The 17,829-nt window shown below is 50.3% G+C and overlaps 1 protein-coding gene across 1 annotated transcript in view; it reads left to right on the top strand.

Annotated features, from left to right (window-relative positions):
- klhl29 (kelch like family member 29) overlaps positions 1–17,829 on the top strand; it is a 194,019-nt gene that overhangs the window by 51,909 nt on the left and 124,281 nt on the right. Inside the window, exon 3 of the mRNA XM_076160178.1 lies at positions 16,644–16,955. Within this exon, the coding sequence (XP_076016293.1) occupies positions 16,683–16,955 (273 nt within the window). The 5' untranslated portion in view covers positions 16,644–16,682. The remainder of the gene's footprint in view (positions 1–16,643; positions 16,956–17,829) is intronic.

Genomic DNA, 17,829 nt, shown 5'->3' with positions numbered 1-17,829 from the left:
GTTTCTTTTATTTTGTGAACTTAATTCCTCTCGTCTTTCTTCTTCACTTGATGTATGTCACCTTCAGCTGTGTGGGTAGAGAGACACTTTTTCTTCTTGGTGCGATTGTGACAGATATGAATGATGACGAGGCCTCGGTGTCCCCGTCTGACGTTTCCCTTTGTGCCGCAGTGTTTCAAGGCTGCGATTCGCTGTAACGCCGAGCGGTATGTTGAGTATTTAACGTGTATGTTCTCGCTTGAGATGTATAGCGAGGCCACGGCGTTCACCATGTGGATAATGGCGCTCGTGAAAACGATGATGCGGATTGCTGTGTTGCTCTTGATCTATGAGGAAACGCCGGCAGTGAGATCGGGAGGTGTAGCCCCGCCCACCACCTCCTGAAACCATGCAGCTCATTTTGTGAGTTTTAGTTCAGTATATCGAATATCGCAGAAGGATTTCATATTTCATGGACATATCTCACCCATGTCGCCCGGGCGTACCTCAATGTGTCTATTCTCTTTATCTTCTTCTTCTCTCCTCTTTGCCTGCGCTCCGCTGCTGCGTTTCAGTGGGAGCAGTGAGGATTGATTGATATGTTCTGAGCCCGTCACAAGAATGATGTAACTGTGGAGCATTGCTGTTCTCACGTCTGCCAAAAATGCTGGAGGGAATTTATTCAGTTTTCCTTCTCATGGTCGACCGTAAAAATCCTCTCCAGATGATATGACATCATCATCTGAGGCCAAACGGGTCCCAGCTTCAAGCCTCAGGTGAACTGTAAATCTGTGGGTAGAACAGACAAGCTAATAAAGATGTGTGTGTGTGTGTGAGTGAGAGAGAAAGTAAACAGAGACCTGCAGGCTCAGAACTTATCAAACAACCCTCCTAACCTGCCTGCTCCTCATGTATGTGTCAGCTGACTGACCCTGACTGACCTTGTGGCTCCAGTTTGGTCTGATTTTGAGTGCTCAAGTGATTGATGATTTGAGGTCAAAGGTCAACATTGCCACCTGTCCAGATGTGAGAGCAGAGCTTCATTTAGAGTTTAATTATGTAATTTTTCACAATAATCATAAAAAATCACAATAATCGTTTCACTGCAGGAGAATCTGACAGAAAAAAATCATACAAACAACCAAAAATCAGTGTGTGTGTGTGTGTATGTGTACAGGTGTTTGATTAACCTCACAGACAGCTTCTCTGGGGGACTTCATTACCTTCTGCATGATTAGCTGTAGACCGTTGGGTAAAGGTCACACACACACACACACACACACACACTGGCCCTACATTGTTTCAGAGCAGCAGAGTGTCGTTAGTTTCACCATAGACAAGTGTGAGGGAATAAGTGTCAGCCCCATGCATTAATGAAGAAGGTGTGAGAAAGTCATGGAGACAGTGAGTGAACCTCAGGAGGAAGAGGAGGAGGTAAAATGGTTTGGCATTTCCGTGGCCTCCTTTTCCTAATGGCGCTCGGGTCTCCCTGGGATTGTCCCGCTGGCGCTCCGTGTCACGGCTGGTAAACCGCGCTGCGCCGGAGGGAAAGGCCACGCTGGGAGGCAGCGGGGGCGGAAAGGTGGAAGCGCCGGCAGAGAGCGGGAAATTTGTCTCCAGTAACGCCTGGAGGAACGCCACCTTTATCAAAGAGAGGAGGCCTGAGGGAGCCAGCGAGCGAGCGAGAGCGGCACCTCGTCACCCGGCGCTCCGTGCGGTCGACTCAGCCGAAGAGGGAAGAGCGTCTCAGTCAGGAGGAAGCAGCAACATACTGGTGTTTGTGCCTGTTAGAGAGGGAATAAACAGGCTGGAGCAGGAGAAGCAGCAACATTCACAGTGTCAGCAGAGGAAGGAAGGAAAGTCACTACGGAATCTGCCAGAATATATGAATTATGTCGGAGAAAGTTGGAGATGCAGGGAGGAAATGTTGATGTGCAAATTTGGTTGGTTGTCATGGAGAAGTGGTGGAAAAGTTTTGAGTATGTCCTGATCACCTCGTCCAGATTTAAGGGACAAATCTGAGCGTTCCCGTCTGGACCGTTTCTTCTTTCTCTCAGACTTTACGGTGCAATCAAAGATGGCCGTGCTTTTCCCGACTTGAACGTCCTTTAGGGAGCGAGTGAGGAAGTGTTCCACTCTCCTCCTGACGCCCAGAATCGTCTGCAGAAATGAACAAACGAGCGTAACTCCCTCCTGAGCGCTTTGGCATTTTTGTTTTACTGACGTCCCCGCCAGCTCTGCCTTTACAACACCTGTGAATTATGGCTCTCACACACACACACACACACACACACACACACACACACACACACACACCTCCCCCCCTCCATCTCATCCCTCTCTCTCTTCTCAACTTTCCTCCCTTCGACCTCCCACGCAGACGAATCACAACAAATCTCTCCTCCAGCGTCTCGCCGTTGTGTTCGCCTCCTTCGCACAAACATCCCGTGTATCTTTCACACACATTAAGTCGGGTTCTCCACCGCCGCCCCCCCCGCCCACCCACCCCCTTCCCGCCGCCGCCGCCTGTCAGCTCGCGTCCCGGCCCGTCTGAATGCAAAGCGAGGCTTAGATGTTTCACAAATTGACTCCATTCCCTCCATTTCTGGCTCATCTGCCTCTCCGGCGCTCCCTTAGAACCCGGGGCTGACCCTTCCAGCATATCAAATTCTACATTTCACAGCTTTTTTCACAGACGCTGCTGACTGCGGAGAATATTACCCACATATTTATTCCTCTGGCTGCAGGCAGGTTTCTCCATGAATTTGCTTTCTACTTGCACAGCCATGTTTGTTGCGGTGGAGGTCAGAGGGCCACAGAGCTGTCCTGACGCTGTGCATGTGTTCCATTAGCATTGATTCCCTCTTCCATGTGAACTGAGCGGCTAATACCAGGCGAGCGACCGAGCTTCTTTTATTTATGAACACTCGCCCGTTGAGACATCCATTATCTTCAGTGGTTACAAAAGCCCCAGAGTGGGAGCCGGGAGGAGTGTGTTACACGGAATCCCACACTGTTACCACGGCAGAGTCCATTTGATTCACACGCGTCTCCTTCGACCGGACCCCAGGGAGCTGCGGATGACACCAGAACTGTACCGTCGCTGATATTCGAGCCGCGCGCCATGAAAATGTATGTGGCGGTGCAGCTGAGCGGGCGAGCGGGGGCGGCTGGTTAAGAGGGGCGGACGCTGACACACATCTGACAGATGCTTTGATGCCCGGCGGAGAGATAAGCCATCTCACATTTGATGCCGGTGAAATGAAAGCGAGGTACTTAGTCTTGGCCACATGTCACGGGTTTGTCGCAGGCGGAGGCTTAACACACATCATTAGACCTGCATGTCATTAAAATGTGAAGTGTGAAATCTGAGCAAGGCAGAAATGATGGGGAGAGGAAGAGCGGCGCCTCATTCGCCGCTCTTTGTGGTCAGCTAATTAAGATTAATAGAGTGAATTGATTGTAGCTGGCTCTGCACTGTGTGTGTGTGCCTGCGTGTGTGTGCGTGTGTGTGTGTGTGGGTGTGTGTGGGTGTGTGTGTGTGTGTGGGTTGCTTGTACTGGCGCTGTCAGTAAAGAAGCGTACATGTAAAGAACGGGAAACAAAGAGACGAGCGCGACCTTGGCCTGCCATGAGGATGCTCAGTAAGATTCACGCATTCACAACTCAAGTCTCCACTTCCTGCTTGAAGACACCCCCTCATCACCATCTTCATCATCAAATTTAGTTCCAATGAAAGGCACTTACATCCTCTTAATTATCTTCTTTGCATGGTTTTGCTTTGATCACAATTTCTGCGAACACTCCATTGTTACCGTGGAAGCAGATGCATCCTCCAGATTCTTTCTAGCACAAGCCTCATTTTTGTGTCACATTTAAAGGAGCCTCCCCTACAAAACACACAACTGTATTATACACAAACAAACTAGCTTGTCATAATTTTGCGATGAAATAATTAGCTTGTCGGCATCATAATAATAATAGTTTCACTGAAAGCTTATATCTCCCGTGATGCTAGTTGTAGCTGTGTAAGTCACAGGAACAGTTCAGAGCTAACGCTAACATTGGATGTCAGAATATCCTTAATTGAAATTTCGGTTTCCTGATCACCAAATGTTCACGTAGACAACAAACACAGCTGGAATTTGTTTGCCGTGTGTGAACGAATATGTGAAACGTTGCTAACAACGATAAAACGCTGGAGGGCTGATTCATTGGTTGCTACAGTTCTGGTTAGCATCGGCTCTGTGGCTCGTGTTGACACAAGCGCTAGAAACCGTGAACCATATTTAATGATGAAATCCCGACTTATTTTTGTTTGAACAACAGAATGACTTGGCATCCTAGGGATCGAGTGCTGCCAGGCACAAAGACTGAGGGCTTTTCCGTGGATAAACTTGCTCCCTGTGCGCTGATGTGTTTGGGTTCCTCCCGGCTGTCGGTGCCAGTCAAGGCTGGCACGCAGAACTCAACATATTATCTGCTATTTCTGTAAATCGGAGCGTAGAAATCGACAGCGTCATGCCAGCGTTGAAAGAACTTCACGGCGTTTGCGATAGCCGGCTGGCGGCTCTGGCACCAGTCGACACTTAAAATAGAAGCGACGCGTCTGAGGCAGGGAGGAGAAGGCAGCTTGCTAAGATAAGACCAGAGGTTAATGATGGAATCTGACAGCGACTCAAAGAGAAGTTTAATCTCACAGCAGATAACAACACAACGTGTGATCACTGAAGAAAATCCCCACCTGGAGCATGAGCAGCATCTCACTCAGCCAACAGCTACTCAGCAGGAAGTTATTGTATTATTGTGTTTTCATATGACCTTTGACCCTGAACCCTCTGTATGTTGTCATGGATCTCTATCCTATAGTAACTTCCAACTAGTAGAAGAAGAAGATTGTCATTGAAGCATTTGTTAGTCCAGAAGATGCGTTTTGCTTTGATTGTTGCGTGGATCTATGACGATGAAACGGCTGACGGTCAATGTCAGTGGTAGATGAATCATAACTTCGCACAAATTCTCATGTAAATGTGACGATTTGCTGTGTTTTGGTTGTTTTTTTGTCACTTTGAACCCCCTTTTGAACCGTTCCTCTGACTGACCAGGCAGTGTGAAGTCGTAGCCTTTGGCTCTGTGAACTACTAAAGGAAATTTGTCACTATTTTGGCCGCTTACATACGGGCACATTTCAAGACGACTATTGATGAATCTATCAAATGCTCATCAGTTGCAGTCCTGTGATGAATGAGGTTAATTATCCGATGGTTTGTCCCCCCCTGTGTCGGCTCGTACCAAGCTGTGATGAACACAGACGCTGAGCTGAGCTGCTGTATGTCACGGAGTCTCATCAAAAGCGTCCGGGCTCCTCCGTTTAGCTCATACACTCACCTCCACTTGCCATCCCATTAATCTCCCTTTACTGTAACCCATCCGGCGACTGGGTGGCCAAGCAGATGAGACGCCCCCATTATTTATTTAGCACCACTTTAAAGGGGACCCGAGTCAATTGAGACGCCGCTCTCGTTTACGGTAACAACATTTGCCGAGCGGGGGTTCAAACACGGCGGGGCCGAGATGAGATGGAGCCCGATAGAATCGAGTCAATAAAAGACACGGCGGATGATGTGCCCCTGCGGTCAGATAGTTAAGTGAAGGTCAACCCCGCCGGATCACGGTGTAATCTGGTGGCTCGGGCCGCCCGATGACAGGCAGATGGATTCCCGGCGGCGGAGGTGGAAAACTTGCACCGGCCTTCAATATCCCCGAAATCGATGGGAGCAGAGGAGGAGAGCGACGCTTCTTACCCCTGTAATGAGATTTTTTTTTTAACGTAGGATGGTAGATCCTCAGCTGCAAGGGCGGGGTTGGGGGGGGGGCAGGTTTTGATGCATTGAGAGCTCACCAGGAAGGACGTTCCGATAAGGGGCCGGTGGGCGAGCGAGCAACGGGCTCTTCCTCGTTCGTGTCTCTCTCTTTACCCAACCTAATCGCGATTCGCCTTTTTCATCCTGGTGCAGACCAACTGTCTAGGCCTATACATCAACCAAACCCTCCCTCCCCCCCATACACACACCACTCCTCTCTCTCTCTCTCGCACGCCCTCTCTCTCTCTCTCTCCTTTCGTCCACTCTATATATTGCTGTGTTTCACCCACTGACTCTCTGGCAACATATTAAAAAGAGGGATGGCGGCTGCTCTCTGTTATTGCTGGGAAAGTGATTTACCACGGGGCCACATTCCTACCATATTGATTAAAGAACATGCTTTGTGTGTGTGCGTATGTGTGTGTGTGTGTGCATGTGTGTGCGTTTCACCCATTCTCCATTTCGCCGGCCTTTTTAATTTTCCCGTGCTGTCGCTGCCTTTTCCTTCTCATCTCGCCTCTGCCGCTTCTGCTCCTTTTATCTCTTATTTTCCTCCACAGCACATCCACCAGTTCCTCCCTCTCTTTCTCTCTCTCTCTCGCTCCTTGCCCTTCCTCCTTTCTCTCCTTTTGTCGACAGCGTTGGCCACAGAGTGGTGTGGCTGATTGTGTGCGAGCGTTACAGCTGAGGCAGAGATAAGGAGGCTGGAGGAGGTAAAATGGCAGAAAAGGACAGAGGGAGAGAGAGGGGAAGTAAAGTGGTGCAGAACCTGATTTGGTCGCGCCCCAGTGATTTCTAGAGCCCGGCCGAATTTCAGCCTAATCGTACGTTCTCTGATGTGCAGCGCGTGGGGGTCTCCATGTTCAATTTGTTGCCTCAGCGTTCAGTGATCTGGCTGTCAAGCAATCTGATGGGTTTTTGGCGTGTCAGAGAAATTTAGTCGGCTCACCGTCGGCGTCGGCTCGCTCACCGCAGTCCGATTTCCCCCGTCAATTTCGGCTCCAAGCTTACCCGAGTGCGGCCAGGCGAGCTGAGGATAACACAGCTAACGTGCCGCAGCCCGGAGAAGGAGCCACGCTGTTTGAATAAAACGTTACTGGAAATGGTGACAGACTAAACTGGTCCAAGTGTGAGAATCAGAACAGTGAGGGAACGTTTTAGAACCACACAGTTGCGGAAATTGCACAGCAGTCGGGCGTTCGGGCCTGGATGTGATATATTTAGTTGTTTTTCAGCGTCTTGCCTGGTTGTAGGAGCTCTGCTGCATGTGAAGTGACGTTTGGCTCTGCAGCTTTCTGGCACGTTCAGGATTCTGCCGCCTTCATCCTACACACACTCCAGGAGAAACCAGAAGGTCCTTCTAAAAGCTCATTGCTCCGGTTGTCCTGGTCGTCCCTCACCTTTCCTTTCCTGTTTTCCGCTCATTCCCAGCCTCTCTCTCTCTCTCTCTTTCTCTCTCCGTCTCTATTTGTACATTCCACTAGCCTCAGCCGTCTCCTGGGCCATTAATCTATACCGCTCCAACCGCTCCTCTGGGCCTTCCCCCTCGGTGCCGCCGCGCCACTCACATCGCTCTACTGAAAGGCCCGTGTGTTCGTGCAGATATGAACAGAGAGAGAGAGAGAGGTGTGTGTATGTGTGTGTGTGTGTGTGGGGGGGGGGGTGGCTTTTACAGAGAGCACTCGGGAGATAAGTGGGGGAAAAAGGACGATGATGGAGCAAGAAAGGACGCTCCTCCGCTCCTCCTCCTCCTCCGGTGACAGAATTGAGTATTTTAGAGAACGAGGCAGCGTTGCCCCCGACGACTGCGCTGGCTGAGGTCACTGTGGCATTTTCCTGTTTGAAAAGGTTGAGATTTGAGGAGATTAATATGCCGTCGGAGCACATGGGGAGGAAGAGGAGGGGTGGGGGGGCTCTGGCTCGCCAAGAGGCCTGACTGAACGGGCAGCAGCCATCATGGGTGACAGGGGGATTCAAGCAGATGGCCTGGCTTCATCAAGGAGAGAGCCCTGTGTGTCTGTGTGTGCGTGTGTGTGTGTGTGAGAGACCGGCAGGGAGGATCTGTATGTGCATGTATGTCAGCAGGTTCTTCGTGTGCAAATGTGGGTTTGTTTGCTCCAGAGGAGGAAGCAGTGAATGGAAGAGAGAGACTTGGCAGAGCGGAGATGGACCGAGTCAAACTGTGATGATGGAGAGTCTCTCTCTCTCTCTCTATCTCTCTCTCTCTCTCTCTCTCTCTCTGCCTCTCTCTGCCTCTCTCTGCCTCTCTCTCTTCCTCTCTCTCTGCCTCCCTCTCCCTCTGTCTCTCTCTCTCTGTCTCTCTCTCTCTCTCTCTCTCTCTCTCTCTGCACAATAATGCTTTTGTGTCTCGCCTTTAAAAATGCAATTAACTTCCTGAGCAGCAAACTCTGGGGTCTTTTCTGTTATCCGACTCTCCTCTCCCGCTCTCCTTCCGTCGTCACTGATGTCCGATTTATCTCAGCGGGAGTACAGAGCGACTCCCTAATTTAGGAAAAGAGTCCTAACTTACAAACGGGCCGAGTCGGTGCTGATGAGTGGTGCAGATAATCATTTCATGGTGACGTCACATCACGCCTGCGTCCATCTGCTATCAGCTGTGTGATGTTTCGTTCTGACACGTCTTCATACCTCAGCAAGAGTGCGCTGGTTTCCATCCTGTGGTGTCCTTGAGGAAGACGATCAAAGTCCCTGACCTTTGACCTCCAAGCACAAGCCAAGCAAAAGCTCCTGTTGCTCTCAAGTCTGCGTCAGACGCCTTAACGATTAGAATATCGTGCCATTACCCTGTGGCCTCTCTCATTGTTGGATTGTAATAATGTTGTTTAACGTAGACTTCTATTCATTTCCATTTCCTAAAGATTTCACACCTGCTGTTTGATTTATGCGTTTGCCCCTGTGGTCGGGGTCCAGGTCAGCCCCGGCAGCAGGAGGTGCTGTAGGGCAGGTGTGGGGGTCAAGGATCTTGCTCAAGGTTTCGTTCAACAATTTGGCTACACAGGGCGTTGAACTTGCACCCCTCCGTTTCTGTGAAGTCCACTCACGTAAAGGAGGGATTGAGCAGAAGGGAGGTTTAGGATCCCAGCATTGTCTCTGTGGTAATGAAAGGAAAAGCAAAAATGGACATCTCCATGGCGACAGAGGTGATGTCATGATCCCTGCTGCTGGCCAACGGCGCTGCCATGCCGCTCCGCCCGCAAACCTCGCCGCTAAATCCCTGTCACATATCCTCTCTCCCTCCCTCCCCCCCTCCCTCCCTCTCTCTCTGGCTCTCAGCGCATTCCCTTTGTCTCGTCTTCGCCCCCTCGTCGCCGCTCTCTCGTCTCTCGCGCTGACGTCTGCGCCTCTTGAACGGCCGCCGCGGCACTTGGTGCTCGGCGGCGTTGAAAGAGATGGATGCTCGCTGCCCCCGGTAATCTCCGCAGCAGCCATTTAGATAATGAAGTCACTATTCTTGCACTTGCCTCATGTCCCGGTTCCAAAGAGGAACTACACACACCCACACACACACACACGCGCCACATGCAACGACTTGTGTGCACACCCTTTTTTTGTATATATATACACACATGCAGGTGTGTGCGCACGCAAGTTAATGGTCACATTAGTGACAATAACACAGCTTCCCAGAGTGTGTGGATTTTATTTAGCTCCACAGTCCCTTTTGTAGGTATTTATAAAAGAGTGTGTGTGTGTGTGTGTGTGTGTGTGTGTCTGTGTGTGTGTGTGTGTGTGTGTGTGTGGCTACGTTTACATGCACACAGCTGTCTGACTTAGAATGAACCAAGGTTTTTACATGAGCCAGAACAAGGAGAACACGGCGTCACTCTCTAATCCTCATTTACATGTGGGATCATGGAGCTCAGGCCTTCATCTCGACATCATCGCCTCCTCACACACTGATGTGTTCGCATCCCTCAGCTGGAATTTGTTTTGTTTTTTTTGCTTATGGCCGTCCAAATATTTCAAAAGATCTTCATTGCGAGGAGGTGAACTCCTCTCACTCCCATCAGTTTAGCTGCTAATAAACCAAGATGGGAATGTTTGGGAATGACTTCACTCAAATTCATGGAGTCATGACTCAAAAATCTGCAAACTATAAATCATGCACCATAGGTTTAGTTTAAGTTTCTTTCGTTTCTCCTATTACTCAAACCCAGTGACGTTTGTTATGCACCACTTTCCCACGAGCACCTGAATGCAGCATCAGTAAGATCATGGTGTATGAATGTCAGACCATCGCTGTGCATGTAAACCTAGCTCGTGTGTGTGTGTGTGTGTGTGTGTGTGTGTGTGTGTGTGTGGAATCAGCACTCAGAAGTGTTTTGACGCCGTTGTTGGTTTTTGTTTAGAGAACAGAGAATTTTCGCAAAAGGATGCAGTGAGGAGAGAAAAGGCGACAGCTGCCAAGAGCCACAGAGGATACACACAGGCGCGCACACACAGACAGGCGCACACACACACACACACACACACACACACACACACACACACACACACGATTGCGGTCTGGAAATCTTCCGCTCCCACACCCCATAGAGAATCATTGAAAAATGCAGAATTGGGGGGGAGAGTGTGTGTGTGTGCATGTGTGCCTGTGTGTGTGTGTGTGTGTGTGTGTGTGTGTGCTGTAGCCCCGGGGTTCTACTTCAGCTCCTCGTCTTGCTGTTGTGATAGTTGCGGCGGTTTGTAGAAAGTTGCCGTTTTAATTAACTGAGCAGTATCGTGCAGCGCGCTGAGGAGGAAGAGGCGCCGGCTCCCCGGGCCAATCACATGCTCACAAGCCAGCGTGGGCGGGGCCTCCCTAACGCATGCAAGCAGGTCATCTCGACAGCCACCGCCCTCCAACCTACCCCCCCCAACATCATCGCCGCCGCCTCATCCCAGCTGGCGTCTGGAGAGAGAAGAAGAAGAAGAGGGACGAGGGGCTGCGTTTCCTCCCTGAAGATGAACGTTCAAACCAAACAGGCGGCTTGGAAACACTTGCATCATCTCGTATCCTCATGGAACCTCCAACGCCCGCGCTCGCTCCCTCACACCCGCTTCCTGTTTCCCCGATTGGAGGAAAGTTTTACTAATTAATGGACCGCTAAGGGAAGGGGAACGTTTCTGTCAGTGGTGAAATAATTCTCAATCTTAAAGAACAATAATGCTCCTCTTCTTCACTCTTCATCGCTCCTCGTCTCCTACCCGTGTTTAATACCTGGCTGACTTCATTGAGGAAGTAGCACGTCGCCATTCCTTTCATCACGGTGTCGTCGAACAGGGCCGTATAAGGTGAGGGGACGGCCGGCGTGGCGTTGGTGTGAGGGGTCTCGGTTGTCGTGGCGATTTCCTCGGGGGGGCTCAGCCGTGTATGCTTGTCTGCCTCATCCTCAATACACACGTCCTATAATTTGCTAGTTGTAGCGTGAAAACGACGGTGTCTCACGCTCGGCCCGGCGTTCCTGACGCGGTGTTCCCAGGACTCCGGTTAGAGCCGTAATGAGATGAAATCCTTGCCATTTCATTCCACGCCGGTAAGCTCTGTGTTCGTTGGTTGCTGCAATCATCCGCACTTATTCCCCCCTGAAGACGTCCTGCACACGCTCACACACACACTCCTCCCCTTCTCTCCTGTATCACCTCCTTACATGGCGGAGCTAAAAATACCCAGGATGCTTTGCTTCTCTCTCTGGCAGATCTCCAGTTATACTTCTTCTTCAGGATCAATACTTTAGTGAATAAAATGCCGGATCGTTAAAAAACAAAAACAACAACACAAAACTGCAGCCAGGGTTCATTCAGCGTAGAACGTTGGTTGGTTTATTGTTATTATTACTTATTTATGTCGCTCTGACCGTAACCGCTAGCAACCAGGAGGAAGGAATGGGATGGTTGTTATTTCTGTCAGGTTTTAGTGTTAGCTTGACGTCCATACATGAAGCTGTGTGTTCAGTTAGATACGCGTATGTTCACCCATGACCTTTGACCCTGAAACCTTGTATGCATGTTTTCATGATACGCAGAAAAGGAAACCGTGTGGGCGAGCAGAAGGAATGTAGTTTTGTGTGTGTGTGTGTGTGTGTGTGTGTGTGTGTGTGTGTGTGTGTGTGTGTGTGTGTGGAGCCGAGCACAGAGGCTGGCGAGGCTCCGGGCGATTCCTGTACCCACAGTCTCTCCCATTATTTAAATATCAGGATGAATACCTCTGTTGTCCTGGAGGAACTGTCAGCACATTTACTGTCCGTGTGAGTGTGTGTGTGTGTGTGAATGTGTGTGTTTGTCCCACAGGGCCTCTCATTTACTGCAGTATCTCCATCCTCCTAAAGTTCCAGCGCACCTTCTTTCCCCCGGTCCTCATTTGTACCATCCGCTTCTCGTTGATGGACGAATTGATCATTAGAGCAGGTGTGTGTGTGTGTGTGTGTTTGTGTGTGTGTGTGTGTGTGTGTGTGTGTGTGTGTGTGTGTGTGTGTGTGTGTGAGAGAGAGAGAGAGAGAGACCGCGTCAATAACAGTAAACAGTACTACAGATTGGAAATGGAGCTCGTCCTCCTGGGGAGTATCTGTGTCTGGAGGTATTAAATGCCCTGCTGAATGTGCCGGCAAAGCAAACATCACACCCCATAACAGCAGTATGACACACACACACACACACACACACACACACACATACACACACACACACACACACACACACACACCCTGCACCACCCTGGTCCCAGCATTGACACCCTTCTCTCTCTCTCTCTATTTCAAGCTACACACATATCATTGCTGTTATAACTCATTTGCTCGCCCGCTCTCTCTCTCTCGTTCTCTCTCTCTCCATCTCGTCAGTTCTGTCCATCTGTTATGCTCCGTCTTTCCTCACGTCTATGCGCGTCTCCCTGCGTATTCCCACGCGGCGTTGTTAACGCAACCCTGTCACACACACACACAAACGCGCGCAGGCCCGGAGTGACAGATGTCGTACTTTAGTGTGTGTGCGTGTGTTTGTGTGCGTGTGTGTCTGTCTGTCTGTTCCCACCTGTCAGACAACTTCTTATTCTTCCTAATCAACACGCTGGTGTTCAGGAATCAAAGTTATCAAAGACTCCACTTGTGCGCCGCGGAAAGTTGCAGTTGTTGGCACACACGCACACACACACAGACACAGACACACACACACACTTTTTGCGTCTCGGTCACACATGGATTAGAAGTTGTACGCATTCCAGTTCTGACGCAGCCAAGTGCTCCAGTAGAAACGACACACACACACACACACACACACACACACACACACACACACACACACACTGCCTCTTAAAGCCGCCGATACGATTGCGATGACTGAAGACAGACAGACAGACAGACAGACAGACAGACAGACAGCTCATTAAGTTTGATGGCTGACGTTCTTCTCACTTTCCTTTCCGCTCTTCATCTCCTCTTCTTTCATCAGTGGAAATCCAGAGCAGCAGTTTGTTGTTGTTGTTGTTGTTGGTGCTGCTGCTCTGGATTTTACAGGATTAGAGCGGTTTAATCATCAGTTTGGACGTGCGGAGGATTCTCAGTCATCGGCGTCTGCGTTTACAGTCTGAGATCCACTCTGGCAGCGTGGGAACCTCAGGTATCACATTATGAAGCTGCTGACAGGATCGGAGCGATTGCCTCATTAATGACATCAGAAGGTGCGATGAGGGGAAACGTAAGAAGGAAACAAAACACAAATCCACTTCATGTTTCACTTGGAAGGTTTGGGTGAAAATCGCACTTAAATAAGTTTAGATGTCAGCTGGTCTGTCTGTGTGTGTGTGTGTGTGTGTGTGTGTGTGTGTGTGTGTGTGTGTGTGTGTGTGTGTGTGTGTGCGTGTGTGAGAGAGCGTAGTCCTAAGTGTCTATGTGAGTTTGTGTGATGTCTCCACTCTGAATGAAGGATGAGGTCGTCACACTGAATGAGTCACAGAACATGGAATGATCTCGGCCGCCTTCATAATAAAAACCTTTTAATGAGATTTTGAAAGCGGGACTGAAACAGGAAGCAGAGCTCGATGAGGCCACAGTGTTGTCTCGTCTGCTGCGTCTTCGTGCTGCGTTGCGTCACCGGAGCTGCGTTGTGTTTGAGTGTTTCCGTAGCGAGCAGAGACCACAGGTGTGCTGCGTGTCTCTGCCACAGGCGCCTCTCACAGCACATTCCTCATAATCCCCTCCTAGTTATCTTACACACCCCGCAGCGTGTAGGTGATGTCAGCTCACACACACACATAAACTAACTCCCACGCTTTAAGGACAAAGTAGCGGTGAAAGGAACCTAATTAAGTCGCAGGTATCAGTCAGTAAGTTGATGAAGCGCGGCGGGTTTCTCAGGGTGACACTCGACGTGCGAGTACGGCGGGAATTAATGCAAAGATGGAATGATGATGCCGAGATTCTCTACATGCCGACGAAGCCACGCAGGTTCTTCCATCTGTGAAGGTGGAGATGAGGCGAAAGAGGAGGAAGCTGGGCGGGAGTCGAACCCAGCCGGTGTTTGTGGAATCGGTTTCAACTTGGTTTAGAGGAGAGCACGGGCAGGGACACAAACAGAAGCTCTGAGTTTGTGTTTCACCAAACGGCCTGAAGAGCGAAAGCAGCCGGCGTCGGAGCGATTCGGAACAAACAACGATTTAATGGAGCTTAGATCAAAAGCAAACCAATCGTATCCTTCTACGTTTGCTGGACTCGGTGGCTTAAAAACAACAGCTTCTCAAACTCAACGGACCAGATGTCCGACCGCCAACGTTCCCTCACTGTGCTCACTAACCGCCCAAATCAACCAAACTCCAGGGTCGGGAACCAAAACTGCCGCCCGAAGACCCAAAGTTCACACTCTCTCCTCCGGTCCTCAGAGTTTGTGATCCAAACACGATGTTCTTTTTGTACTCTTTGTTATTTCGCATTCCGTCCTGTTGTTCCTCGCTGAAGGTTACAAACAAAAGCTCTTTCACAGGGTCGCCCAATCTCGGCTCAAAGCCTTTTCAAGCAGAAAAAAATCCATGAGGTTTGTTCTCCTCCTCGTTCCTGGAGGTGCACGGTGAGACAAACTAATTAGGAGCAGTAAATCACCAAAGTTGCGGAGAGGAAGGAACGCGGCGGGAACACGGTGACACCTACCAACTTCACATAATGAAAAGCATCGATAACGAACCTCCTCCTCGTCGGCGAGTTCTCTACTGCTGCCCCCTTTCTCTCTCTTGGTGGCGGCGGCGGCGCGGCGCTCCACAGATAAGCGAATATTACCCGGCAGCCACTCGGGCCATTGTTGGGCCGGACGAGCACCTTGTTACTTTCCGTGTCTCACATACTCTTAGAGATAAAACCATGTCAAGCGGTTGCCAGGGAGAGAGAGAGAGAGAGAGAGAGGGAGAGAGATCGCGAGAGAGAGAGGGAGAGAGAGAGATCAAAGTCACAGATTTCATTTCAGAGCCAATCAATCACCCTCTTATTAGTCTTTCACCGTATCAATACTCTGTGTCTCTCCAGTTGTTATTTTTCTGTTTAAAAATCCGCACACGCTTGTTTTTGTGTAACCTCCTTACTGTGACAGGCTCCATCACACAAACGCACCATGAGGAAATGATCACAGCCCAGATCGTCATCACAATCTGATTCGCAATAATTCCAATTTGATTTTCCATACGAGCGTGCAGACGGGATGGTGATTACACATAAAGATCCAGCAAACACTGCTGTACTCCTGTGTGTGTGTGTGTGTGTGTGTGTGTGTGTGTGTGTGAGCATATTACATCCAGCCAAAAGGTTGCGTACACACACACACACACACACACACACACACACACACACACAGTCACCTGCTCGCTCTCACACTCGCACTAAGCAGCCGTTTCAAGGCGCTTGCTGCCGTGTGATGCGAGCGGCAGCGTGACAGACCCCAGAGCGCAGAATAACGACTCTATCATCCGCCGTCACGCGCTCCTCACAGACCAGGAGGTTTTGCGTGGGCCGCGTTTGAGGTTATTTATTTATTTCCTGCCTTATCAAGGCCTCAGAAAGGCTTTGGTGAGGAGCGGTACAACGCGTTACAAAGCTGCCATTGACAGATTGAGCTGGATGCTGATGCCGTGCTTTGATTTGTGATATAATATAGAGCGACACGCCGCCGCTCACGCTGCAACAATAGCTCTGTGCGCCTTGCTGATGTAATTCCATCTCCGCCTATGGCTCCCCGCTGTGCTGGAAATAGGGAGAACCCTCAAATCCTCTTCAAGGGCAATCTGATTGAATTAAGCAGCCATTAGATGAATGAGATGAGCTGTAATTGCTGCGGTATTTATCTATTCAGATGAATGAGTTCTGACCCCAAGGTCACGTTGCCGGCGCTGCGTCCCCGAAGGCAAACCCGGGCGAATGGCTGACGTGCGGGCGGAGACGGTTCGGGGGAGCGGATCTATCTGCTGATGGTGTTCTTTATAGAGCAGCTCGCCGGCGCTGGCTTCTCTCCCTACTGTCGCAGCTCCTCGTTAATGACGGGAGAAGAGAAATTAGAGGCAACAAATGAGCCGCGGTGTGTCGGTGTCAGTCGGGTGCGATGGGAGCAGATGCCGCCGGCGTTTAACACCTTCATGTCAATATGTTCTCTCCTTTAGTCGCTCTGTCGTGATCGCTCAGCGTGGGAGTCGTTGGCCTTTATTCACCCGGTGACCTCCATGAATCTATGTTGTTGTTGTTGCCTAGTTACTTACAGGGGTGGAGCCCTTGAACACATATAGAAATGTAAATATCTATAATTGACCTTCTTCCTCTCTTTGTCCCTCAGGCCAAACCCCACCGTGCCCTCTGAGAGGACGAGGAAGTGATGTCACGCCACCACCACCGCTTCGAGAGGGACTACCGGGGACCCTGGGAGCGCAGAGACATCCGTCCCTCCGGCCTCCACAATGGAGGCGCCAACCACAGCTGTGCCTCTGCTGTTGTCAATGGCAACAACCGGCCGGGGCTTCTTCCTCTGCCCGTCATCCCCTCCCTCCTGCCCACCCCTGTCACGGTCGCTGTGACAACGTCGAGCGGCGACATGGCGGTCAAGCGAGGCATCACGGCAGCCGGTTCGGTCACCGGCGGGTCGGCCAAGGTAAGAGCATCGTCCAGCGGCTTGTCTGCGCCCGTCAACTTTCCTCTTAATCTTCAATTCTTCTGCTGTCAACTTCTCTAATCTCCTCCAGGACATAAGCTCCAACTTTCTCCGCTTTCACAGCTCTCCAACTTCTTTCTCTCTCACCGTCTTCCAGTTCTGCTCTCCCGCTTCCTCCGACGCTTTCTGCTCCGTCCAACTCCCTGGCTGCGTCCCGTCTTCATGGTTCAGCTGTCTCCCCCTCCTCTGTCTCTCCCCCTCTCTCTCCCTCTCTCTCTCTCTCTCTCTCTCTGTCTCTGCTGTCTGCACTCTCCACCCTTATCCTTCACTCCAGCTCCGCCGTCTCTCCGTCCACTGTCTCCTTGCCAAAGCCGCTGCTTCCATCTTCGCTCTCTCTCTCCGTCCGCCAGCTGGCACGGTCGCTCTCGTCTTTTCTCCCTCGCTAATTTCCCTCTTTCATTATGTAAACAACCCCTGACAGTAGCCTCGGCATGGATCAAGGCGTCGTTCAGGCAGGTGCATCTCTGGAAACACAAACAAACAAATAGCATCACTAGAGTCCAAACGAGACTGGATTTATCCATCCTGATGTCCATATTTGAGATTAGTAGGAGAATAGTAGTATCTCCATATTTACAATCATATAAATGTTGTGTAAAGAAGCATTCTGTAGGTCTTTGCTGCAAATCTGATACAGCCAGCTATTGTATCAGTCCACCTTAAATAGATAAAAATACTTGTGGTTACTACAACACAGAAGGATCCAAACGCAAGTAAGCGCTCGCAGATCCGCCGTCTCTCAAAGCGGCCAAAAGGAGACTTGACCGTTTCCAGATTTGATCTCTGAGATCTGAGCCGGTCCCGCCGTCCCGAG

Source organism: Genypterus blacodes, unplaced genomic scaffold (genome assembly GCF_046128005.1).
Source record: "Genypterus blacodes isolate CSIRO-AG114 ecotype Tasmania unplaced genomic scaffold, CSIRO-AGI_Gbla_v1 ptg000104l_1, whole genome shotgun sequence".
NCBI classification, from domain to species: Eukaryota; Metazoa; Chordata; class Actinopteri; order Ophidiiformes; family Ophidiidae; genus Genypterus; species Genypterus blacodes.
This window is presented reverse-complemented; position numbering and strand designations above follow the sequence as displayed.